At 46.8% G+C, this 25,316-nt stretch overlaps 1 protein-coding gene across 1 annotated transcript; it reads left to right on the top strand.

Annotated features, from left to right (window-relative positions):
* Positions 1-259: 259 nt before the first annotated feature.
* LOC130887661 (palmitoyltransferase ZDHHC11-like) lies at positions 260-22,658 on the top strand. The gene is made up of 8 exons (XM_057790204.1): positions 260-538; positions 8,028-8,206; positions 8,972-9,073; positions 11,104-11,228; positions 11,852-12,007; positions 15,362-15,474; positions 17,887-17,927; positions 22,179-22,658. The coding sequence occupies exons 1-8, from the start codon at positions 260-262 to the stop codon at positions 22,267-22,269; spliced, it is 1,086 nt and encodes a 361-aa protein (XP_057646187.1). The 3' UTR covers positions 22,270-22,658.
* The last annotated feature ends 2,658 nt before the right edge of the window (positions 22,659-25,316 follow it).

Raw genomic sequence — 25,316 nt, 5'->3', positions numbered from 1 at the left:
AAGGAGAGAGGTGATGCTCTATCAGGTCTGGCCCAACCAGGGGTCTATTCATGGACAGCTGTGCCCACAGAGGTGGGATAGACATATCCCACTATTTTGTGTGCCCACTATTTTAGGTTCTACAAACCTATCTGTCAGGACAAGGATCTCCTGCCAAGCCTAGTCAGCTATACCAACCTGCCACATAGATATCAGCCTTTGGCCCAGGTCCTGGTGACCTCCCCAACAGTGACAAGTGGTATTGCAGGCCACTCATTCTATGCCCAGGGACAGACCGCTCTGTGCCCTTTCTATCTCTCAGATAAACATCTGTGGTGTGAGCCGGAACCGGGTCCTCCCAGAAGCCCAGGCCAACAATGTGAAGAAGATCGTACCACGCCCTTTATCCAGGGTGAATGGCTGGTCACCGCCCCTCCACTCCTTCCAGGCAATATCCTGGACCACCTCTCTGGTCATGTTCGTTGCTGCCTTTGGGATCTTCATCCCCTTTCTGCCAAGGAGCTGGAAATATGCTGCCTATGTTGTATCCTTTGTGCTAGTGGGGCGGGGCACTGGGATGCCTATCTCTTGGAGGTGGAGGGACTTCTGAATGTCTTCAAGAGAACGGGCCCTGAACCCCATCACGCCTATATAATGGGCTCTGTCTCTGCCTAGACCACTTGTTTCTATGGCCCTGAAGTCAGTCCAGTGACTCCACATTGCCCAGGAGAAGGGGCTCTTGTTACTGTGAACATAGAATGTGCTAGGTACAAGGTAACAGTGGAGGTCCTGGCAGTGGTGACTCCGGTCATGTTATCTTTCTTACAGTGCACAGAGAAGACCCTCTCTGATGACTCACAGAGTAGCTAGATCCGTAAGAAAAGACTTCAGAAGCATTTGCTTGACTGCTTCCAACCCTCATCCTGCCAATGTGCTTGTATATCCCTACAAAGACTAGCCTTAAGGCATGGAAAGGCCTTTAGAGATGGTTCCACAGGGCAGTGGGGAAACTAATGTCAATGTACTCTTAGTGTATATCAGGGTATATGGTGTATATCAGGGTGGGCACCTGGAATCTAGCATCACACTTAGCCTCTGATCAGAGAAATCAGGTCCTGAGGCATGGGTCCACATTAGAGCCAGTGCCAAGCTGCTGCAAAGTGGACCTGTGTCCAGAAAATTACATCCACAAACCATAGATGATCCCTGGATGACCGTCTTAGGGTGAACATAATCTGGCTATAGGTTCTATGGGGCACATTGCTTTGGCTGATGTTCTGCAGGTCCTGGAGTCGGGAGGACCAGGCATATGTGAGTAGTGGTTAGGAAGGAGGCAGTGCAGTGCACAAGACTGAGTGACCCTATTTTCTTTATTACTTTAGTGAGTGCTGAGGATTGAGCCCAAAGCACTCACTGTACCACAGTTTGTGGTTGCAGTACCCTGAAACTTCCCACAGTATGGCACCTCTCAGCCTTTGGTTGAAGAATCTGGGGCAGAATATCACCCAGTGTAGCTGTGGCTGTTTCTTTTCTTCTCAGGGGTATTTGTGGTAAGGCTCTTGATAATGAGTTCAGTGTAACAGGTAAAGAGTTATTCAGGTTTTCTCTTCCATCTCATGTTCGTTTTAATAAGTTATATTCATGAAATTTGAGCATTCCTTCTAAAATGGAAAATTTCTTGAATAAAGTTATTCACAATATTTCCTACGTTTTTCATGTCATCTCTGAAGGATACAAATAATTTTGGGTAGGATTTTCTGTGTAGCCAAGTCTGGCAATCAACTTGAGACCCTCCAGACTCAATCCCTCAAGTGTTAGAATTAGATGTGTGCCCCACTACTACATCTGGCTTCAGGACATATAGTAGCGTGTCTTCTCTGACTTCCTTCCTTCCTCCCTCCCTCCCTTCCTTCTCTTCCTTTCTTCATTCCTTTCTTATCCTCCCACTCTTTCTTTTCACCTGAAATTGGTTTCTCATGCAGTGTAGGTTCACTGTGTGTTCCCACTCTCCCTGCCCCAGCCTCTCAAATGCTGGGCTTGCAGGTGTGCACCACTACCTGACTTTCTTGGAGAGAATCACCTTTACAATTTATTACTTTTCCCTACTCTTGGCCTCTTTCTCTCTTAATTTTTCAGCTTTATTTTTTTATTATTCCTTCTTTCAACTAACTTCAAGATTACTGGGATGTTCTTTTTCTATCATCTTTAAGTGGAATTGTAGGTCACTGGCTGCCTCACCAGAGTCTTAGAGTTCAATCTCTGGGTCATGTAAATGCCTTATGCTACTATGCTTTCCCTGAAAAGTTGGACCCTGTGCTGTCTAGTTTTTATGTCAGTTTGACACAGTCATTTCGAAAGAGGGAAGCTTAATTGAGGGAATGCCTCTATAGTACTAGCCCCTAGACAAGCCTGTGGGTCATTTTCTTGATTGACAATTGATGTGGGAGAGCCCAGCTTACTATGGGCAATGCCTTCCCTGGACCAGGTGGTTATGGATGGTATAAAACAGCAAGCTGAGCAAGCTATAGTAAGACAGTAAGCAGTATTCTTTCATGGTTTCTGCTTCAGTTCCTTCTTCCAAGTTCTGTCCTGCTCAAGTTCCTGCCCTGACTTCCTTCAGTGACGGACTATTACCTGGAAGTATACGATGAAATAAACCATTTCTTCCCCAAGTTTCTTTTGGTCATGATGTTTTTATCACAGCAATAGAAATCATAACTAAGACAGGCCCCATTTCCTGTTCTCCTGGAGTAGAAGGTTAGCTGACCATGCAGTCTTTTTTTTTCTTTTTTGTTTTTTCGAGACAGGGTTTCTCTGTAGCTTTGGAGCCTGTCCTGGAACTCCCTTTGTAGACCAGGCTGGCCTAGAACTCACAGAGATCCGCCTGCCTCTGCCTCCCGAGTGCTGGGATTAAAGGCGTGCGCCACCACCGCCCGGCCCATGCAGTCTTGTTAGTGGTTGGAGACTTATTTTTAGGGAGAAACTAATGATGATATTGGCAGGTACACTGTGAGTGTACACACGTCCTGGCAGCATGTACCCTTGGGAACACATATCCTGGAACACACATCATGGGCATACATACTTGGATACTTACAGAACACACATCACAGGCATACGTGCATTCTGGGCTCATGTGTTTGTGTATGTGTGCACACACACACACACACACCTCAGATGTAAACATCCTGCGTACATATATCTCAGGCACACATGCTTCCAGGGAAGACTTTCTCCACTCTGTACATGCATCCTGGGTACACAATGCCAGGCACATATACACACATCCCTGATACACATACCCTGGGCATATGTACATCCCGAACACACTTGCATCCTCAGCAGAACACCACCCCCAGCAATGCACCCTGAGTATGCACGCATCCCAGGCACATCTATCCCAGACGTGTGAATTCTGGACACACTCCTACTCAGTCCATCTTGGGGGAGATATGATGAGGATGGCCTGTAGGTATCAACTATGGTAGAGTGAATAGCTTCAGATCCCTGTCTGTTCCAAGGGGAGCCTTAGCTAAAGCCCAGGCTCTATCCGGGCACAAGGATAGAATGGGCATTTGAGCCATGCAAGACTAAATCATGCAGAAGTTCAAGTGCCTTTGAGGGAGGGGACAGGAAGGTGTAGGTACCCGAGTCATGCTCTTCAAACACATAGCACTCCACCAGCCATGTTCCCTTCTTATCAGGGTGACAAGTGCCAGCTTTCAGTGGTGGTCTACTTCACTATACCTAGTGTGTATCCCACAAACCCTGCTCTACCCTCCTTGGTCCCCCAGAATCTCTAGACTTTGTTGTTGGCCTATGAACCTCTATTTTGTCCTGAAACCCAGTCCCTCTGTCTTCCAATAGCATCTGTCTTGGGTAGTCCTCTCTTACCAAGAGCCCTCTAATGCCCCAGGTCTGAAGAGTTGAAAAGCAATGCTAGTTGTTCCTGTGTGCCCTTCAGTGTGGCCTGTGAGCCTCCTGGGCCCCTGACCATATGAGGGATAGGAGATGATACTGAAGTCATCAGACCCATAACTCAATCCCCTGCTTCTGTCCATGCAACACCAGGCAGGGCATCCTTACTAGATGTCATAATCATGGGTGAAAAACAGGCAACAATTCAGCAATTTCTAATTTTATAAATGTCCTTTATAAGAGAGTTTAAAACCCAGAATCTAGACAGCTCTGAGTCTTGAACACGAGGATGCAGCCTCTTTGTCTCTTTAGTGGAGTTTGGCAGCTGCCGGTCTTGGCTAAGCATGTCTGAGATATCAGGTGACCTGTGGCCTGTCAGGTTGACAGGTGTTGGCACAACACTCTGTCATTAGGGTGGAGTACCCGTGGTGGCACAGCAACAGACAATGCCGAATCTCCAGATCTGCCACTGAACTTGCCTGCCTATGCCCTAGAAAGGAGAGTTTCCCTTCTTACCCTCCACCTTAACCTTCTATCTTGCTTCCTCTGTCTTGTATCTTGTATCCATCGGTTCTGTGGGATAATGTGTGAGAGACCTATGACTGTCTTAACAGAGCTCCTCAAGGTGTCTTAGGCAAGAGACGATGTTTTCCTCTTAGTTTTGGGGGTAGCAGTCTGAAATGAAAGTGACACAGGGTGACGGTGTCCTGAAAGACACTGGAGAGTATGATGTCACCTGGTCCTTGGCCTGTGGTGCTGTCTTCTCCCTGTGTTCACCCGTCTTCTGTCCTGGCACTCCAGTCTGTTGTGTTTCCCATGAAATGATGTGTGTGTGTATGTGTGAGATGCTTGCCCTGTAGCATGTGTGTGGAGTTCAGAGGACAAATTTCAGGAATCAGGGAATCAGTCCTGTCCTTCTACCACAGGATCCAGGTTGTCAGGCTCACACAGAAATCTCTTTCACCTACTGAGCCATGGTGTCAGCCTATGGTCCTCATTTTTATAAGGTCTGTGATCACAGTGGATCAGATTGTCCCCATTGTCCCCATTTACCTGGTTGGTGATGCCTGCCAGTTTTGGTGTCAGGATATGAATATGTTAGGAGGTATGCTCTGCCTCAATCACTGCCTGCCTTCTTATTTGTATCCCTGTTTGGTCCTGCATCTGATCAGGTGATTCTGTGTTTACTGCAGTGGGCTGAGCTGTTCTTGCTATGTGCCCCATTCCTCCTGCATACCCAAATGCCTGGCTTCCCACTCGGTAGCTCAGCCCCCAGCCAGTGTCCAGAGAAGTTGCAGTCCCAGCAGCTTCCTTTTTACTAACCTGTCCCCAGTCCGGCTACACCGGGGTCAAGCTGAAACCAGCAGTACTTAGTGCTAGTTTATAGCCACTAGAGGGCGCCAACATCATTTGGTACCTTCTAGGCACCATGAGGGGCTGGGAAATGAGGGGCTGGGTTAGGAGAAGAACAAGGGGTTTCTGTGGAGGGGACCTGAAGGAACTAGAGGCAGGAAAAAAAAAGGCTGAATATCCTTCTTGTGGTGCAGAAGAGAAAGGGCGGGCCATTCTGGGGGCCCATGAGGGTCCTGTCACCAGTGGGACTCCCACCTTGTTGACAAGGGAACAGATAAACAGCTTAGACAGTAGGGTTCGCTGTACAGCATCAAAATCTAACCATAGATGTCTCTTTCAGAGTCCTGGGTTTGTTACAAATGTGTACTAGGCGTGGGGGCGTTGAGCAGGGTGTCTTAGGCTGTTGTGTAGCTCAACCACAGAATTTGCCCTAGAGGAATCATGAGCCAAGACAGTACCAGAATGTTGGCTTCTCCTAGGCCTCCCCTCTTCCTGCGGAAACAGGACAAGGGAGAGGTCACTAGTTCGAGGAGACTGAGGAGGGTGGTGTCCTGAGCTGGCGCCCTTCCTTTGTTTGTTTACTAAACACAGATTGTTGCTAGGGAATGTTCCAGCCAGCTGTGGTTCTCATAGGCTCCCACATGGAAACTTCCAGAGGGAGTTGGAGGGAGGCCTCCATGGAGTATGCCTCACCCTGCTTTCACGTTTAGCCATCCACTGAGACAAGGCTTACATGAAATCAGGGGCAGATCCTGAAGATTTTTCTTCTGGGCTCCCTTGGGAATGTCATCTTGGTGTATGGTAGGGAGTGGCCAGCCAGGTCATTTGGACCAAAATATAGTATAGTAAGGTCACCAGCACGATTCTTGTGGGTGACAGAAATATCCCTGAATGGTACAAAATTTGCTGGTACAGTGTTCATGGACAAGCTGTGTACAGGAAAATGTGATAAAAAGATGTGTTGCAACTTCTTTCATAGGAGAGCTCCATGTCCTAGAGGGACAGGGGATGGTTGTGTCTGAGATCTGAGTTCCCATGGGACTGGAGACTTTTTATGCCATATTGGTGCTTTTAAGGTGGCCTCCTGGTACTCCACATGAAGGCTGGGTACTGACTGCATTGCAGGTTCAGGTTCAAGGGAACCCGGCTGTACCCTGAGAACTACTTTGCAACTATAGCCTCCCTATGATCAGCCTGTGACCCAGGAGCCCTCAACAGTGGGACTTACATGTGTGATCAGAGTATGGATACTGGTGATTTAGAGACTATGTGAGGGTATCACAAGGCATGGTCATGGAGGGCTTCTCATTTGCTCCTCAAAAGTCCTCTTGGGCTTCCTACCTGCCCACTGGTTTCCTTTAGTCCAGGTCTACTCTAGTGTTACAGGGAAAGAGCCAACACCCAAGCAGTGTGAGACTTCCTGTGTCCTTGGCCCTCACCCATCAACGTCCCTGACTCTGAACATGCTCCCGCCTCCCGATCATCACGAGGGCAGTACATCAGCCCTCAACTCGGCTTCCAAGGGTGGCATCAACCGCTGGCCCATGCTCTTGATCATGGTAGTATCAACAGCTATGAGTGACCCTGTGCCTAGTCTCACTGATCTATACTATAACTACAATCTGTTCTGCAATAGACCAGTGCCCCAACACTATGGGGGCAGGGTGGCCATAGGAAGGGCTTTGGGTATCTGTCTCGCCTCCCTGTCAGGGCATATGTGAGTTCACTGGGGCTCAGATGGAACTTTTCTGTTGCCGCATGTGCTGCCTAGCCACTTTTGCCACACACTCACCCAGCCCTGACCAGCTTCTGCTCTGTCCTCCTGGGATACAGCTTTCTGTCTTTCTCACAGTCAGTTCTCTGTGTGCTGAACCTGCTTATCAGTCCTGTGCCCATACCCAGAAATGTGGGCACTGGACAGCTCATGCTGGAAGATGGGCGAGCAATACAGGATCTGCACCAGGGTTTGGGTCACTCTCTGGGCCTCTCACAGGCCTATCTTACCTCGTTGATTTTTTTTTGGAACCTTCATTGGAGCTCTCTTAGGTCTATGTTGTCTATGCTCATGGCCTTTGTCTTGTCTGGTAGCCTGACTACGGGCACAAGCTTAGGCTGTGGTACATGGAACCCTGTTGGCTTCCACTGGAGATACTGTAAATGCTGGCTCACTAGGAAGGCAGAACAAGAGAGTAGGGCCCTTTTGTATATTATCCTAGGGACAGGAGGAGGGCTGGAGGAGACAAAGACCTTCTCCTCCTGGTCACATAGGCTCAGATGAACAAAGCCCAAAGGTGCTTGAGCGTCTGGTGGCCCAGAAAGTTCTAACTCAGGCTGAGGTTGGGGAGAACCCTCCGACTGCTGCCTAGCCTTCATGTTTCTGGTTAACATAGCTTTCTCCTATGTTGTGACCCACAGTAACTCTACTATCAATGTGATCTCCTTTCCTACATGGGCTGGTATGGCCTGGTCCCATTTATACCCTAGGCCTCTCCCACCTATGAAACATCCACCACCAGATGAACCACTTTGAGCCTCTAAAGCTATCATTCCAAGCTCTTCCTTGTACCTAGTCACATAAGGCATTTCAGGGATTGTGCACACTGTGGCCAGTAGTTGGCTGGCATGGCTGGGTCTCTGAAAAGAGTGTCTCTATAGGATCTACTCTCGGGTGCTGCAGATAGCAATGACTAGGAGTTCCAGATCTTTCCTTAGTCCCTGGGAGACACCTTACATCATGTCAGCCAGACCCAGGGCTGTGTGTTCCTTGACAGCCCCAGCTGATGGGTGGGTTGTCCTTGTTCCACCTCATCGTGCACTTGGTCGCAACTACCATTGATCCAGCTGACACCAATGTCCGACTCAAAAAGGACTACTCGGAGCCTGTGCCGACCTTCGACCGGTCCAAACACGCACACGTGATCCAGAACCAGTACTGCAACCTGTGTGAGGTTACTGTGTGAGTGGAGTCTCTGCTGAGCAGTGGGGCAGGGTCACCTTTAGAAGTCTGGGTGGAGAGTACTGCTGCCTGTGGCCCCATAGTTGTCCAACTGATCCTGCTGCTATTGGGCACTGGCCCTTTGTGGTACCCCATGGCGGACACAGCCATGTGCTCACAGCCCCCCACCCCAGGAGGCCACACTATCCCGCCCAAACTATAGACCCAGAGTTCTGCCTTCCGATTCCCAATGCCCCTCTCCCTTGTAATGAAGAGCTGCAATCTAAGGCCCAGCTGTTATTCTCAGGTTCTCTTGTACACAGAGACCCTTCTTTGTGGTGGTGGTGGTGGTTGGGGGGCAAATGTGCCACTTCCTTATGGTTTTCTGATAAACCTCACATTCCCAACTGGGAAGGAGGGAGGGCAGTTTCAGCTGATCCTGGTGGGGTCCAAGGTCTCTAGGACCTGAGGAGGGCAACACACTGACTTGGCTACAGGAAGGCACTGCAGATACTGGGTGAGATACCAACAGCCTTCCACTCCTAGATCTTTCAGGCTCCCATCTAGCAAACAAGCCTACTTACAGGCAAGTCCAGGGTCCACCTTCCAAGAACAATGCCCATGGGCACAGGCTCATCTCTCTCCCAAGATGACCTTGTCTTTCCTACAGACCTCCAACCCCCTTCTGCCTTCAGATAGAGGACACACCCTCCATTTTATGGTAGACATTCAGTTCCCGTGGTGCTTTTGGGACCAGCAGGCTGTTTCTCCCGATTTCTCTCCCAGGAGCAAGAAAGCCAAGCATTGCAGCTCCTGCAACAAATGTGTCTCTGGCTTCGACCACCACTGCAAATGGCTGAACAACTGTGTGGGCAGCAGAAACTACCGGTGAGGCACTCTCAGGGTCAAAGGTGCAACCTGGGGAGGGGATCTGTGGTCTGGGATTCACAGAAATCGGTGACAGGCGACCAAGCGGAGGGGCCATCAGGATGGGAACAGCACGGGGAACGGGTGACCTTTAGGTCATGTCTCTGTTTCCAGCTATGGCAGAAGTTAATTAGTGCCCATTTGCTGCTGGTTCTGATATGTGTTGATGGGGCTGTTCCTGAACGTGTGGAACAAGATCACACTCACAAAGCTCACCACGAACAGTGAGTCACAGCCTGGCTGAGCCTTCTAAGCTTCCTGATTCAGGCCTATCTACCTTCTCAATGCCATGGCCACTAGCCCAAGAGCAATGGCTAGTCTCTTGAGCACAGGAGTGAGCATCTAAGCCACCCTAAGGCATTGCCTTGGTCATGAGTGCAGAATCCAGAGAGCTATTGGGCACCAGGTCAGGACAGTACTGGTCAAACCTCCTAATGCTGTGATTCCTTAATACAGTTCCTCATGTAGTGGTGGCCCCAACCATAAAATTATTTTTGTTCCTACTTTATAATTATGATTTTGTTACTGTTATAAATCATAATGTGAATATTTTTGGAGAGAGGTTTGCCAAAGGGGTCTCTACCCACAGGTGAGAACCACTGGCCTGGGAGTCCTGAAGATGAGCAGGATATAGTAGCTCCTTACCCCCAACCCCATGCCTTGCTGTGCTCTGACAATACGTTGGGCTGTGAGGGCTCTGCCATCCATCCAGGGAGGTGCCTGGGGCCACAGATGTAAGTTTTGCTCCTTCCTGATTGAGCTGGAAAAATGCAGCCACGGTTACTAGGCATTGCAGTGTGGCCTGTTGGTGATGTGTTACCATGGTTCTGGCAGTGACTAGATAAGCCAGGAGACCCTTGACCACAGTCCCTTTGAGTGACTCACACTGACTTATGGAGAATTATGAGGTTCTTCAACTAACCAGGCACTTCTGGGAAGACAACTTGGAATAGGTAAGGGTGTGGCCTGGCCATGAGTTGGGAGAGGACAGAAGAAGGCACACTTGACTGGGCATTGATACATAGCCTCTGTGTAGTGAAATTGGGGTCGGGGAAGAGCAGAGGGTGATGGGTACCACTCATCCTCACTAGGTACCCCTGATCCTTAACATCTTCACCTTTGTCCCCTCATTCTCCAGGGCCTAAGAAAGCATGGGGGGGGGCAATGACATTAAAAAAAAACATTTAAATTTTTTATTTTTATTCCATGTATGCAGATGTTTTGCCTGCATGTTATATCTGGGCTCCTCTTGGCCTCAGAGGCCAAAAGAGGGCATCATATCCCCCTGGAACTGGAGTTACAAACAGGAACCATATAGGTGCTAAGAACTGAACCCTGGTGCACAGTCAGTACTCTTAACTGATACGACTGAACCATATATCTAGCTCTGCAATAGCATTTTGTTATATTTTGGCCCCAGAGTTGAACAGAAGCCCTGAAAGAAAGTCCCATGTGTCACAGCCCTAATAAACAGGAAGCCAAATCAGTCTTTCAGAATGGGGTGCAATAAAGGCTGGAGGAGGTCAGTCCAGTGCATGGGAAGGCAGTGAAGAAAGAGGAGTAGGAAGAGGAGGAGGAGGAGAAGAAAGGCTGTGATTCGTGAATGGCCATGGTTAGAGCATGGTGGCTGGAAGAGGTTCTGTCTGCCTAGGTGATAGTCTGTCATTTTAGGTATTAACTTTTCCCATCGTATGGCAATGATATTCTTGTCCAGACTGCTGAATGGAAGGACATGAGGACTCAGGCAGAAGGCTGTAGGGAATGTGAGACACAATCAGTAAAGTTAGAAGCGAGCATCTGCCTAGGGTATGTGAAAGACGTGGCAGAAGGAACATAAAAATATAGAAGACACGAGTAGAGTTTGGGCTCTGTGCTTCCTTGAGGTCACCCGCACAAGACCTGTGTGTTGACCTCATGTGCTTGACTGGGGGTTAGTCTGTCCGGAACTCCCACTCGCTCATCTCAGGCAGGATCCCACTCCTCTCATGTAGGTACTTCTTCTGCTCTGTGGCCTCAGCGGCAGTTGGTGTGCTTATCGTGATGGTTATCTTGCTGTACGTCTTCATCCAGTACTTTGTCAACCCTGGCGAGCTTCGCACAGACCCTCTGTATAAAGGTACCCTTCTGATGCTCAGGAACTGTTTCCACCTGGTTCCCACGTGCTAAGTGTTAGGCTTCCCAGCCTCACCCTCCATGTTTCTTCACTCTCCAGAGGACCTGAGCTCCTCTAAGACCTAACATCCAAAGATTAGAGTAAGGTGTACTTGGACTCCTCTGTCCCTTCAGTCAATCTTGACACTAGCAGTGGATGCTTTAGCAGGGCTGGGTAGAGAAGGCAGGAGCCTGTCTTGTAGGACATAACTATTTGTAGAGAAGAACAGCAGACAGTGGGGCTGTTATGTTGAGCAACAGACTCTGAGGGGAAGTTCAGAGTCCGTGATTAAATAGGTCCAGAAGCACAAGCCCATGGTACAAATGTCTGAAATAAGAGGGACTGGCTCTACCCTCCAGTATCGAGGAAGTTCTCTCTAATCATCATCTTGAATTCATAAAGTGAAGATCATAGAGCCAGTCACAGTGGGTGGGACCCTGGGACCCGCAGTAGAGCAGGGGATATACAGGGCGAAAGCACATCCCTTGGCTGGCTGTCCTCACTCGCCCTCTGTCCCTCTGCTTACCTGACCACAGGTGCTGCAGTTTGGGCAGGTGTGAAATGGACATGTCTCTCTGTCTTCATAGAGATCAGTGCTGAGAACATATGGCTGCTGTTCCTCCCACTGTGGCCTGTGCCTGTGAAGACCCCCGTGGTCCTGTCCATCATAGTGGTGGTGTTCCTGCTAGCCATTGCCAGCTTTGTGCTGCTCGGGCACCTGCTCATCTTCCACTTCTACCTGAGTAAGTACCCACTCTAGATTTCCCTCGTCTTGAAGTAGACAACGTCTTGGGAAGCTGCTGGAGGCCAGCAGGGCCACTCCTGCAGGGCCGGCTTTCTGCAGCTTGACTTAACCAAACCTCAAGGATGATGCAGACCCTGCCTGCACCCAGCAGAGTGTTGACCTCCTCCCACGGGAAGACCCCACATATGGCCAGAGGTTCTTACCAGCAACATCACCCTCAACCTAAAGAGCATACTTCTTAATCTATGAGTGTTTATTATGTGTTTATTAGCACACGTTCCTGACTTCAACATTGTGATTACTTGAAACCTAGCTCCTCCTCCCTTCCCCCTTCTCTCCCCCCTGCCTCCCCCTCCTCTCTTCCTCTTCTCCTCTCCCCTTCTATAAAAACTTTAAGACTAGGTTCTGTGACTGTACAGTCTATTCCACACATGAAGCTACCAAAGCCAAAGCTTTAGAGCTTAAAAGCCGCACCAGTTTATTTATGAAGCTTATTTGAGAGGGAAGAAATGGTGGCAGAAGATGGGATAACTGGGAGCCAAAGTCCTGGTTAAATCTTGGAACCGGCACTCCTTGGGAAGCATGTGACTCTTCTCTGGTTCTATGAATGCCAAGGACACAACACTCCTGACACCAGCGAAGCATGTCATATCTAGGGCCCCCAAAAGTTCTGGGTGAGTCTTTGAGATTCATTAAGACTCAGGATGTGGCTATCAGTATGTCCTTAGTCTGTTCTAAATGAGCAACAGGGAATGCACCCAGATTGTCTGGCTTCCTGAGTGTATGGGATGAAGGAGTAAGACGGGTGTGGGTTTTAAGCTCTAAAGCTTAAAGCTTACAAGGTGTAAGAGACTGACCACCTTCTAGCTTTTGACCACAAGATGCTTCAGCTGGAAATGACTTGTTCACAGAACTCAGGCTGAACCAGGTTTCTCAGGAAAGGTTGTTATGCTGGTATACCAGCAAGGGGAAGGTGATGCTCAAGTACCCTCAGTGAGCTGATTTTCTCTCCCAGAACACTGACTAAGACTTGGCATTCATCTCTCCTCTCTAGAAATGTAACCAAGGTATGTGATGTCCAAGGTAATCCCATTTATCAGCTGTTCTGAAGCCAAAGGCCTGTGAATTGACTGGAAATTAATTAGGGTGGCGTGGCCACAGACTTAGACTACTGTTCTTGTACCTGATGATAAGGGTTGACTTTTTTTTTTTTTAACCCATGGTAAGTTGCAGCATGCCTGCACTGTTTCTTATACGGTGTGTAGGGGATTCATAGAGGGTCACGGTACTGTACTTCCTGAAGAATGGAATGCTTCCTTTTGTAACCTTTGAAGAAGGTGTTGCTGAGAGGGGCCTATCTTTCCCATTTGGGGAAGGGACATACACAGAATTGGTTCCTAAATCACTCTCCAAAAGTGTTCAAGTGTACTGTGTTTGATACTACATCTGTTGTACCACACCCTGGACAGCAAGTTAGGGGCAGCCAGCCATTGCGAGCTGCTGCCACCACTGTTACTTATGACCCCCCAGGATGGGCTCAGAGGGCTGAAAGCAGGGCAAGGTAGAAGCAGTGGTGGTCAGAGCTGGAGTTATCCTAAGGATAGGGCTGTTTACTATGAAGAGACTGTAAAGTGTTCCTCTGAGAGGGAAGAACCGGAGTCAGGATGAATATTTTGAGTCTGGGGCATTGAGACATTAAATATTTCCAGGACGCGTTGGAGACTGTTATATGTTAGCAAGACTGCCACAGACCGTAGCACTCACTCATCACTGTAGGGCCAAGGCAAACACAGCTCAGCTGGGTCCTCTCTTCGGGACATTCACATTGGGCTTTGTGGTCACTGTGCCACCATAAGATTCTTCTTCTGAGCGCCCTGCAAGGCGACTGGCTGATGTAGCTCCTCTAAATCGCTGGCCTGCCACCTTGCTCTGATTCTTCTCAGGAGGACTGCATTGTCTCACAACAGTGACTGGCTTCATGCAAGGAACAGGACAGCAGAATATCCTGGCCATGCACAAGGCCATGAGAGCTCAGTCTGGAGATCTCAAGGCACGAGCCCCCATGTGGACTGCCCTCTACCAGGCTCCACTTTGAATACAGGCTTGAGAGTCAAGGGCCCAATACCCAGCAAGTGTGGGAAGCTGAAGTGCCTGCAATGAAGGGATGAGGGTATGTGTGGTCACGAGGGGTGGGGAATAATGTGTTGAACCCAGTAGAGAAAGGGCAGAACGAGCTGCTGGTGCCTGGTCACCCTAAAGGATCTACAGCAACATTACTCAACTTGGATGTGCTCATCAGGTGGTCTGAGTGTCATTTACATAACCCTTGGAAAGAAGGACTGTTTTAATTAGAAGGAATTAGCAAGTGCAGGCCCACAGGCTTACTCTACATAGGTGCGAGAAGCTGGCTCGCAACTGGCTGGGTCTAGGGAGATTCATCACTCAAACAACGCAAAGTCAAATTCTGGAGGACCTCCTGGGTTGGGGCAGCCTACCCCATCTGCTACTTGAGCTACAGATAGGGTCATCAGATGGCCCTGTAGCTCCTCAGAAATGCTTGCAAACAATCTGCTCGTGTGTGTTGGTTTTGAAAATTCAGACCCCTCCCTAGAAGCACAGGCCCCGGAATAGGCATTTACAACTCTTTTCTCAAAAACACATCTGGTCTTCTTGCAGTAACCCAAATTGCTTCTGCTAGGTATGGTTGTCAAAGTCTCAGCCTGGGCTGGGGTTGATTGCCATGCCTCAGATTTGTTGGTAGCCCTGTGTTCTCTGAGGCAGAGCATCTAGGGCGAGGTGACTGCACGGGGTTGGGGGGAAGCAGGCATAGGGTGGCACAGTGTGGGGGGAAGCAGGCAAAGGGTGGCACGGGGTGGGGGGAGTAGGCATAGGGTGGGTAGGCAGCTGACAAGGTCAGCTCAGGGATCCAGTATTCCTACCAGTAGGACTTCAATCACCCTGAAGATGAAGGGCTTCCAGGACCCTTAGACAGACTAGTCTTTCCTGAGCCTGGCTTCCGGAAGCCATCCCAGGAAGGTCTGGAGCCGTCTATCATGAGGCAAAGCAGGGGACCCATGAGAGGTGCCACAGCTCAGCTCCTCTGGGCCACCCTACCTCTGAGCTTAATTAGAGGTTTGCCTTGGGCAACAGGAAACAGGTCCTGTCAGTCATAAAATGTGCAGATGATAGCTTGTCTGATCTGACATACCTGGTCCTCCTCCTGGTCTTGGGGCATGCAAAGCGGGGCAGTCACTCCCTGGCAAGGTTGATTGCACATTGCATATGGGGTGCTATGTGACGTTGTGCATGGCTGCTGGATGACCCTGCCCTTTCCTGCCCCTTCCCTTTGCAGTCGCCAAGAACCTGAGCACATTTGACTACATGATGCAGCCCCGATTCCAGAGGAATTCACACTCATCAGAAAAGAAAGAGCTACCTCTACGGAAAAAGGGGAACCTTTCCCAGGTGTGCTTGTTCTTCTGTGTCATGCTCATGGAAGGACCGAGACCAATGTGTGGGTGTACCCTATACAAGGATCCCAGCATTGTCCTGAGTTTCATTGTTGATACTGTCCTAAGACTCACTGGAGGTGTGTGGTGTGTAGAGTGTCTGTGTACATATGGTGCTTAGTGTATAATGTATATGTACATGTGCGCTCGTGTATGATGGTATCTGTTTCTATGTGGTATGTAATATATATAGCGCATGGTCTAAGTGTAGTTTGGTTGTGTCAGTTATGATGTGCATGTCTATACATGGTATATAATGTATATATGTTATGTGTGTAATATGTGATGTATGTGTATGGTGTGTAATGTTTTTGTGTAGTGTGTTATGTGGCATATAGTACCTTATGTGGTATATCTATATGTTGTATGTGATGCATCTGTGTGGTATGTGGTATGTCTGTGTCTAAGAGTTGTGTTTGTGTGACATGTGCTGGGTATAGTATGTGGTATGCCTGTGTGATGTGTGGGGTGTATGGTATGTGAGGTGTTGGTAAATTTGTATGGTATGTCTATATGGTGCATAGTGTGTGAGATGTTGGTATGTTTGTGTGATGTGTCTAGTGCCTGGTGTGTGGTGTGACTGTGTGAAGTGTATCATGTGTCTGTGTGGTGCAGTATCTCTGACTCAGTCACACTCCAAGTCAGGCTTCATTCTCAGCAGTAGTTACCCAACACAAATCAGACTTAATTTGCATGTGTGTGTCTTCTTCTGATTTTGTTTTTGTTTAGTTTTTAAGAGAGAGAAAGAACGTGAAGTGAGGGGAATCTGAGAGGAGTTGGGAAAGAGGAAAATTTTGATCAAAACATATTGTATGAAATTCTCAATTAAAAAAAGAAGAGGAGGAGGAAGAAGAAAGTAGTTGCGCATAAACTCAGCTCACAGAGGAGGGAGTAACCTATTGGGCGACACCAGGATTAACTTGATATTAAAGCCAGAAAATATCAGCACAAGAAAAGCTTATAGTGAGCCAAAGATATTCTGTAAATACAAGCAAAACTCATAAAACATTATCAGACCAAAACATATGGTAAAGGAACACCAAGAGTAAGTGATGCGTATTCTAGAAATGCATCTGTTTAACACCTGTAAATCAATGATTGTAATAAAAATACTGTTAGAATAAGGGTCAAGAACCTTTTAATTATATCAGCCCATACAGAAGATACATATGGACTCTGTTAAAACCCTATTTCCGTTTTTTTTAAAAAATACCTACAGCCTGAGAATAAAATAAAAACCATGAAGAGTTTGTAGTCTGTCACTTTGATGGTGAAAAAGTGACCTCCCCTCCCCCAAGCTGGGAACAGACAAGGACATCCATTCTCACCACCTTGGACAACAGTGCGATGCTAGCTTAAGGCACACAGTGGCCAGCAGGAAACTGTTCATAGACAACATAATCCTTAAAAATGTGTAAACTAACACATTAACAGCTTTTCAACAGCCTTATACCAGATGAATGGAATAAAGGCACAGAATTATACCTTTTGTTTCTGATCAGCTTGTGTTGAACAAAGATAGCAAGGTTAACTCGGGAGAAGTGTGGCTTCCCTGGATGGCCCTGAGCTGAATATACCCAAGACTGAACAGCTTTATGAGCTTTTCTTTATTGCTGCAGAAAATTCAAAGCCAACTGTAGGTCTAAGTTTGAGAACCAAATTATAAATGTCTAAAGAAAGCAAAGTCTTTGTGACCCTGAACTAAGCAATTTTCACTAATACAACAATGGCATCAATGTCTAGATAAATGATTCAATGGTAATTTATGAAATATAAAATTTTATTTTTGAGAATTGTCATTAAGAAAATGAAATGCAAGCCATTGTCAAGGTGTTTCTAAACAACACACATACCAAATGCACTAAAAGCTTTCTAATAAAATGGCCCTAAATTTGATCAAATCCTTTGCGAGGAGAACATAGATGACAAGGAAGCCCATGGAAAATGGTAGACATCGTTTGATAAGACCATGATAAAATACCCACACACCCACCAGCTAACCTCCACCACAATGACAGACAGTACCAGTGTTAGAGACAAGGCAGAGGGACCAGAAAGCTCTTCCCACGGAAAAGAAGGTGAAATGGGAATATAGACTCACCAGTGGTGAAAACAGTAAACGGTCCCCAGAAAACTAGGTAAATACTATCACCTGGCCAGCTGTCAGGCCCTCTCCCACCCAGCCATGGAGAAAAGAAAACATGTGCACATAAAAATGGTTCTAAGGAAGAGTGCTGTCTAAGGAAGGGACCTTCCCAGGTGCTGTCGCTCGAAACTGAAGATAGATGAGTCTAGTTGTGAGCTGCAGGCAGGAAGCCCACCATAAGTAGCTTCTTGTCTCACTTGTACATTTTCATTTGCTCTGTAGGAAAAGAGTAGTAACTTGAACTGGTCTCAATGTTCACCGAGGTGAGTGTTAGCTTTGTGGTGGTACATTATTATTATTATTATTATTATTATTATTATTATTATTTTAATTTCATTTTACATTACATCCACCATTCTCCCACCTCTCCTCCTGTTTCCCATACCTTCTCCCCAGCCCAAACCCCATCTACTCCTCCCAGTGGGTAAGGGTTCCCATGGGAAGTCAACAAAGTCTGACACATTAAGTTGGGGCAGGACCAAGCACCTCCCCTTCTGCGTTAAGGTTAAACGGCTATAACCTCTTAGCTCAAAGGGCTTTAGAAAATAGTTTATTTGTGACGTGATGTTTGAAATGATGGAATGGCACAGCATAAAGTACAGTTGTTCCCCTTAGCTTACTGACATTCCTAGCTGTTTATGTATCTGTACACACTGAGAAACCTCCTTAGCAGTTGTACTAATGCATAAAATAAGGCTGCTTCTTCTCTTTGTGTGCGTGTGCACATGTGTGGGGAGGCCAAAGGTTGACGTCTTCCTTGGCTGCTTTCCGTTTTATTTTTTGAGACCCAGCATCTCTGTTTCTATCTTTGTCTCTCTACTTCCCCCAGCCCCACCCCACCAGATGCTTTCTGACTTAGCTAGATTGGCAGGCCGGTGAACTCCAGGAATCTTTCACCTCTGCTCCCCCAGTGCTTGGATGACAGTCATGTGTTGCCACATCCAGCTTTTTACATGGGTGCTAGGAATGAAATTCATACCCTCCTGTTTGCAGGGCAATAGCTTTGCCCGCTGAGCTGTTTCCCCAGCTCTGTTTGTTTATTTTCTACATCCATGTATAGCCATGTGGGCAGATGTGTACCTATCAGTCTCTAACAGTGTTTGGTTTAGATTTTAAGATCCCGTGAGCCAGAGCTTGTCATTTAATTCAATCTTGAGTCAAGGATATATTGAGTAAGTATGCTCCCTAGTGACAGTTCTGCCTGAAAGCAAGGCCCATGCCACAGAACGGCAAGGCAGAAGTCGACCCTAACACAGAGGGTAGACACACATTTCATAGTGTTCTCTGTTCCCATGAATCTTTTTGTATATCCAAGAAAAACTGTAACAGAGGCATGGTTACACACACTAACTGACTGTTCCACCTCGGTTTTCTATTGTGCGTTCCTTATCACACCCTAAGCACAAATGCATGTGTACTTTGAGGTGTTATCATACAAAGTCCTTTTTCGCTTTATGAATGGTGCATTTTTACTATCTCATTTTTGTCACCTCATTTCTAGGGTCTATTAGTACAAATTAAAGGAAAAATAATTAGACATTCACTAAAACCACCTCAGATAGACACACATATGCATACCCCTATCCAGCCTTCAGTCGTGGTCCTCCAGCCAGGACACTGCAGGTTTCCATGTCTACTGAGCAGGCTACAAGCAGCTACTCCGGGCCCTCACAGGTTAGTGGCCTGCACAGGGCAGCCTTAGATCTCCATCGTGGCTTCTTTAGCTGCTTCCCTGCAGCCCAAACCTCAGGGGACTCTGTCATGAGACAGGAGGCTATTCTTCTGAGCAGAAAGCCATAACCTCTCCAAGAAAGGTACCAAGAGATGGCAGGGCAGAGGTAGGAGATGAAATAGGAGATGAAAGAGAGAATCTCTACTCATGTCTGGTGGAGAGAGGATACATTCTCCGTGATTCTCTGAGGATCACCAGTAGATACTCTCATTTTCTTAATGAAAAGCTGGTGTTTGTCCGGAGAGGAATAGTGAAGACCCCAGCGGCCCGTCTCTACAGGGTGAGAAATAGGCTGGCCCTGTGGCCCCTCTCTGCCCTCTGTGCCCAGGAAGCTTATACCTTACAGAAACTTTCCATGCACCCCTTTCCTCCCTGCAGTTCAGGGTCAGGAGGCACTGCAGGGCCTAAAAACATAGCGGAAGGTTCACACTTCATTCATGCAAATACTGAGAGTTGCTTTAGTTTTTTTTCATCTATTGGTCAGTGAGGACAGCTTATTTTGGAAAAAAAAAAACCCACAAAATCATTTTCTCTTAATGAACTAATATTTTGGTCTAAATTGGCTTTCTTAGAAACTTGATTGGCAGTATTGTTGTGTAACCAAATAATTGTGAATGTTGGTTTGAAATGCTGTCTAATCTCTTAAGCAGACTTCCAGAGCGTTCTCTCTCTCTCTCTCTCTCTCTCTCTCTCTCTCTCTCTCTCTCTCTCTCTCGTTCTTTCTTTCTTTCTCTCTCTCCTGTTCCTGAAAGGCTGGCAAAACCTAACTGTGGCCATGACTATAGCTCCACTCCAAACCCCAAACCACTTCATTTTGTTTCTGATTACCAAATAGACGTATATTATAGAAAAAATTTGGAAATTGCAGAATTTTATAAATAAAACTAATCCTCTCGCTCAAGTCTCCTACCTACCAGGAGCCATGGCTGGCATTTCCAAGGTCCTTCTCTGAGTTCTTCATCAGATATCCAACCCTCTGTTAAATTAGACTGAAATAATACATCTCACTCTTGGAACCCACTTTTTAAACTCCACACATATTTTCAACATTGTTAAAAGAAGAACCATGATTTTATGAATACAAAAAACTTCATCTTTGGGATATACACATGCCTCGTATCTGAAATACTATTTTTACTTTATAGTATTTTTTTCCAGCATGATGATGAATTAGCCTTGTATTGGAATGGTCAGTGTATGTGCATGTGACAGAACACAGGGCATAGCCACAACTCTCAAAGTGTAATGGTCAGTATAATACTACCTGTCCTTCTTTAGTGCCACATCCAGCATGGCTCCAGGGACTTGCACCTAACAGGGGTGGTGAAGTAATGAAGGAAAGACAAGCACAGGAAGGTGTACAGACAGAAAACTGGCATCAGGTGGTCTGGGCTCTCTTCTGAAGAAACCACAGCACCCCAGAAGCTCAGAATGTTTATTATACAGAGCTGAACAAAAAAGGTGGAGTTATTGCATGCAACTAGTTAAGGAGACATGGTTATTACATACATATAATAAAGGAATAGAGTTTATGATATACAGTTGGATCAAGGGGACAGGTTTAGCTTATCTCAGTAGGCACAGTCTCTATAAGGGACAGTTTTCAGGCCATAAACATCCAGGAGGGAGAAAGTTATAGTGGGCATATTTGCACCTGGCCTCTGAACCTCACCCCAGGGAGAAGATTTTGCTGTTTCTCCATGGGTCTGAGGCTCTGGGGTTGACATGGTTGACTTGTGTCAGACACACATTCACCAGGACATGACACAGCCAGGGCTTGCTCGAGTTCCTATACTTTCAGTTACAGGAACTGTTTCTATGACAACCTGACCATGGATGTAGATAACAAGCCACTGGTCTGCTTTGGCCCATCACAGCCCAAGTTCCAGAGAGCATGGCTATTGTCTTAGCCCTGTGTGGCACTGCACCAATCACAAGCACAAGTGCCCATGGGATACAGGTATCAATTATAGCTATTGGTTAGTGGAGCCCCAATTTCACAGAGAACTTTACCTGTTCATTTACTGGGACTCTTTCCTCTGGCATCTGTCGTGAAATATTCCATGAAATAGATGGAATAATAGAGTTAGGAAGCAAACAGAAACAGAGACTGAGAGTTCACATAGGAAGAATGTCCTTGTTTTGACTTTGAAGGAGTTCCGGTCAGCTGCCTCCTTCCAGGTGGTTTGAATTGGTTCTCCCGTGCTGCAGAAGACATTAACACAGACTCATTGTCTCCACACACAGCTGGGCTCTCCAGTGTCTCACAGGCAGCATTGCCTCTTGTCGGTCAGCACTACCCAGAGGGGTTGAGGAAGAGTCTGGCTAAGAGCATTCAGGGAGCTTCTGGAATGCTTTCACCCTCAACACTGTCGGTAGCATGGCTAGCCCTTCCCTTCTCTTACGTTGAGTCTCTGTGTTCTTCTGCCTTCTATGCTTTAAGGTGATTGCATCAGAGCTCCCTGGATACTCCAGATTACCTCTTAATAAGCTTTCTGGATCTGCTACAAGAAACTTCCATGAGTTGGAGATGCTGGGGGTGCATGCACGTGTGAGCTTTTATCCATTTGCAAAGACTGATGATTAATTGGGAAAATAGTGGTCTGACCCAGGGCCCAAGTCATATGAGGATGCACCTTTCTGTGTTGAAGTGAGGGTCCATCACACTAGAATCCAGTTATAGTTTCCCATTGGGTAGTAATATGGCCCTAAAACACTGGTATGAGATTCTTCAGTCTCAATTACAGGGTCTCCCTCACGCTGATGTGCCTTTCCTCTTCAGGATGGAGTCCGGGAAGTTCCTGCTGTCTACTCTTCCGCCGAAGTCAAATACGGGTTTCATAGCTCCATCTCCAAAGATTCCTTCACAGTAAAGGTGAATATAGCGTGCTGATTGGGCCTCATGACACAGGCCTGTGTCACCTGCAGGTCCACAGTTTCTCCAACCTGAGGAGAGCAATGCACTGAGCTCCCATTTGACTGATACTGTTTTACAGTTGTGGAATGGTACTCAGGCAGGAACAACAGTGAGAAACAGAAGGAGAATGGAGGGACAGAAATTCTCAGCCATAGGTGTCTGGAGGACAAGAGGAAGTGAGGGTAGAAAATGCAGTGAAGAAATGAATCTTCTGAAACCAAAGCAACATTGCACATGTTAGTGAGGCACACTGAAGGCTACAGGTGTAACATACAATCTGGTCTACAAGAGCTAGTTCCAAGACAGGCTCCAAAGCTACAGAGAAAGTCTCTCTCAAAAAACAAAACAACCAAACAAGAAAAGATTTACAGTTAAGTGGCAAAAACAGATGGTTAAGGGGCCAGTAGGGTTCCCTGGTAATAATGGTACAATTTAGAAGTTTTTGGCTTTGATATGGTATAAAATTAATACTAAAAACTATGCTTCTAATTTGGAATTTTGGCCTTTTCCTGGGCTAGCGATAAGAATGAGCTTCTCTCAGGATGGCAGTGCCAAGCCGTCAGCCCAAGATCATGAGGAGATGCCTCTGCTTTGTGGTACATGATGCCGCTGAGCCATGACCTTCAGTAGAGTATGTGTATTATGTGTATTTTGGACTGAAGATATCTTCAATTTATGATGATGAGTTCCTCAGAATGCAAACCCCATTGTCATTCAAGAATCATCTATATAGAAGAATATTAGCAATAATAGAGTCTAGGTGTTAAGTACATGTGTATTTTTACTTTCTAGATGTTTGAAAATTTTCACAATAAAATGTTGAGATATGACTTGGTAAAAATAAACATGGCAAAATTTCATGTGTTATGTTGTGTATAATGTGGTATATAGTGTGTCATGTAGGTGTGGTTATTTTGTGTGACATGTGGTGTGTGGTACCTATAGTATTACTGTATCTGTATAGTATATGGAGAGTTGTGTATCTGTGTGATATCTGAGATACCTGTGATGTGTCTGTGTGGTGTGTCTAGAGTTTTATAAGTGATGTCTGCTGTGCGATATATGTTCTGTGTATGTCTAGGTGGGATGTGATGCATCCATGTGGTGTGTGATATGTCTATGATGTGTCTTATGGAGTGCTGTATGTGATGTGTGTTATGTGATATGAATGCTGTTTGTGTCTATGTGTTATGTGATGTATCTGTGAGATGTGTGAAATGCCTATGATGATCTGTATGATGTGTCTGTGGTGCATGATGTATAATATTTGTGGTATTTGTGGTGTTTCTGTATGATGTGTGATATGTATGGTAAATATATCTGTGTGTTGTATGATGTGTCTGTGGTGTTTGTTGTGCGTGGTATGTCCGTGTGCTGTGTGATGTGTATGGTATGTGGTAGCATCTGTGTGTCTATGTGGTGTGTAGCATGTGTGTCTCTGTCCCTTCCTGTGGGACAGGTCAAGAGAGTTGACTGGGTCAGGCCCATTTGTATTTGTGTCCATCCCTGAGGGTCACCACTAGTGGGTTCCTGGTGGTGGTGGCTGAAGAGGTATGAATTTTGAAAGATTTGAAGCTTCATTTTATGGGAAGAAATTCACTTTGCTTCAGTCACTGATGGCTTCTGAGAGAAAGCTTCCCAATTTACAGGGGCTCCTCAGCTGCCTGAGACTGTAGCAAAGTCCTCAGTGACTCTTTTCTGGACTTCTGTTGTGACATGGCTGACCTACCCCAGGCTCAGCCTCTAGAAATGACTTTGGGTTGTGCCACATCAAAGCAGGTAGATCTGGGGCTTCCCTACTGCTTTCATGATTGTGAGACCCCCCATGTTCCTGGTTGATACCTGTCCTGGAGTTATCTCAAGTGCTCCATTTCAGGAGTGTCTGGTTTTATTGATGAGTTACTCAGAGACCCTAGCTTTAACCCACTATGATGCCTGGTATGATGTGAAAAACAAGCAGCTCACATCTAAATCCACAAGTCCTCATCAGCTCCAGACACCCTAGAAAGGACACTGTGGTTTGGTCATCAGTGCCGTTAATGGGGGGGCTTCAGGCATGCCCCATCGTGGATCTGAGTTACGTATGAGTTTTCATAGACGATGGAACAGCTTCATGGCACACGGTACAAAGTACAGCATAGAGAGCCTTCATGGAGTCTCCTGGGGCTCACTGGGAAGGGCATTCTGTAGGGAACAGAAGGTTACAACAGTGTGTGATGAGTCTTCCTAACTCTGAAGCATGCCTGAGCAAAACCTGCAGAGCTATTGTCTACAAGTATCCCCCTTTTCATCTGGTTGGGACCCTGCTGCAACTGTCACTTAAGGCCACAGTTCCAACCAGTGCTGCTGGCTGTGGCAATCAATTGCTGAGCTACACCAGTACAAGTACGTCTGCATCAATAAACTTATTGCTTCCTTGGAGTCTCTCAGACCATTGGGAGATATGAAGTCCACCTAGGAAGGACATGCCTGGCCTGCTAGGTTTACTCTGAAGCAGTTCTTCTTGAACCCAGAGCAAAGCTAGTCAAAGCGGGATTGGATGTGACGAACCAAATTCTAATACATGATCACTTCCAGTCACCAACTGCTCTTGGGATCATCCACTGTGGGGACCCTGTACCTTCCATTAATGAAGCCTCAGCCAGAATCAGACCTTGTGAAGATCAGTGTAGTGTTCTTCCCCAGGCACAGGTGTACCTGAGGCAGCAATGAGCCCATTTGCTGAAGATTCTGTCTTTGAAGTGCCTATCAGAGCCCATCCCCAGACAGCTTCCCTAGAGTCTCACAGAGAATTTTGAGGAAGCAAGGGACAGAAAGTATAAGGTTGACTGTTGCTCATTTAGTTGGCACTTACAACCAGATAAGCTAGCCCAGATATTCCTCTGCATATCCTGAGCAGATAGCTTATCCAGGATGGAAGAGTAGCAGATTGCACCCCAGCCTCATCTGGGATGCACATTGCCCGAGTGGTCACTATCTTGCTTATCTGTTATCAGGTGTAAT

This window comes from Chionomys nivalis, chromosome 15 (assembly GCF_950005125.1).
Source record: "Chionomys nivalis chromosome 15, mChiNiv1.1, whole genome shotgun sequence".
Classification (NCBI taxonomy): Eukaryota; Metazoa; Chordata; class Mammalia; order Rodentia; family Cricetidae; genus Chionomys; species Chionomys nivalis.
Note: the sequence above shows the minus strand (reverse complement) of the source record. Positions and strands in the feature narration are given on the sequence as shown.

Coding starts and splice junctions, on each gene's coding strand:
- LOC130887661 (XM_057790204.1), top strand. CDS start 260: ATGCCCAGGGACAGACCGCTCTGTGCCCTTTCTATCTCTCAGATAAAC. Junction 539..8,027: donor ATGTTGTATCCTTTGTGCTA/GTGGGGCGGGGC, acceptor TGACAGCCCCAG/CTGATGGGTGGGTTGTCCTT. Junction 12,008..15,361: donor CATCTTCCACTTCTACCTGA/GTAAGTACCCAC, acceptor TTCCCTTTGCAG/TCGCCAAGAACCTGAGCACA.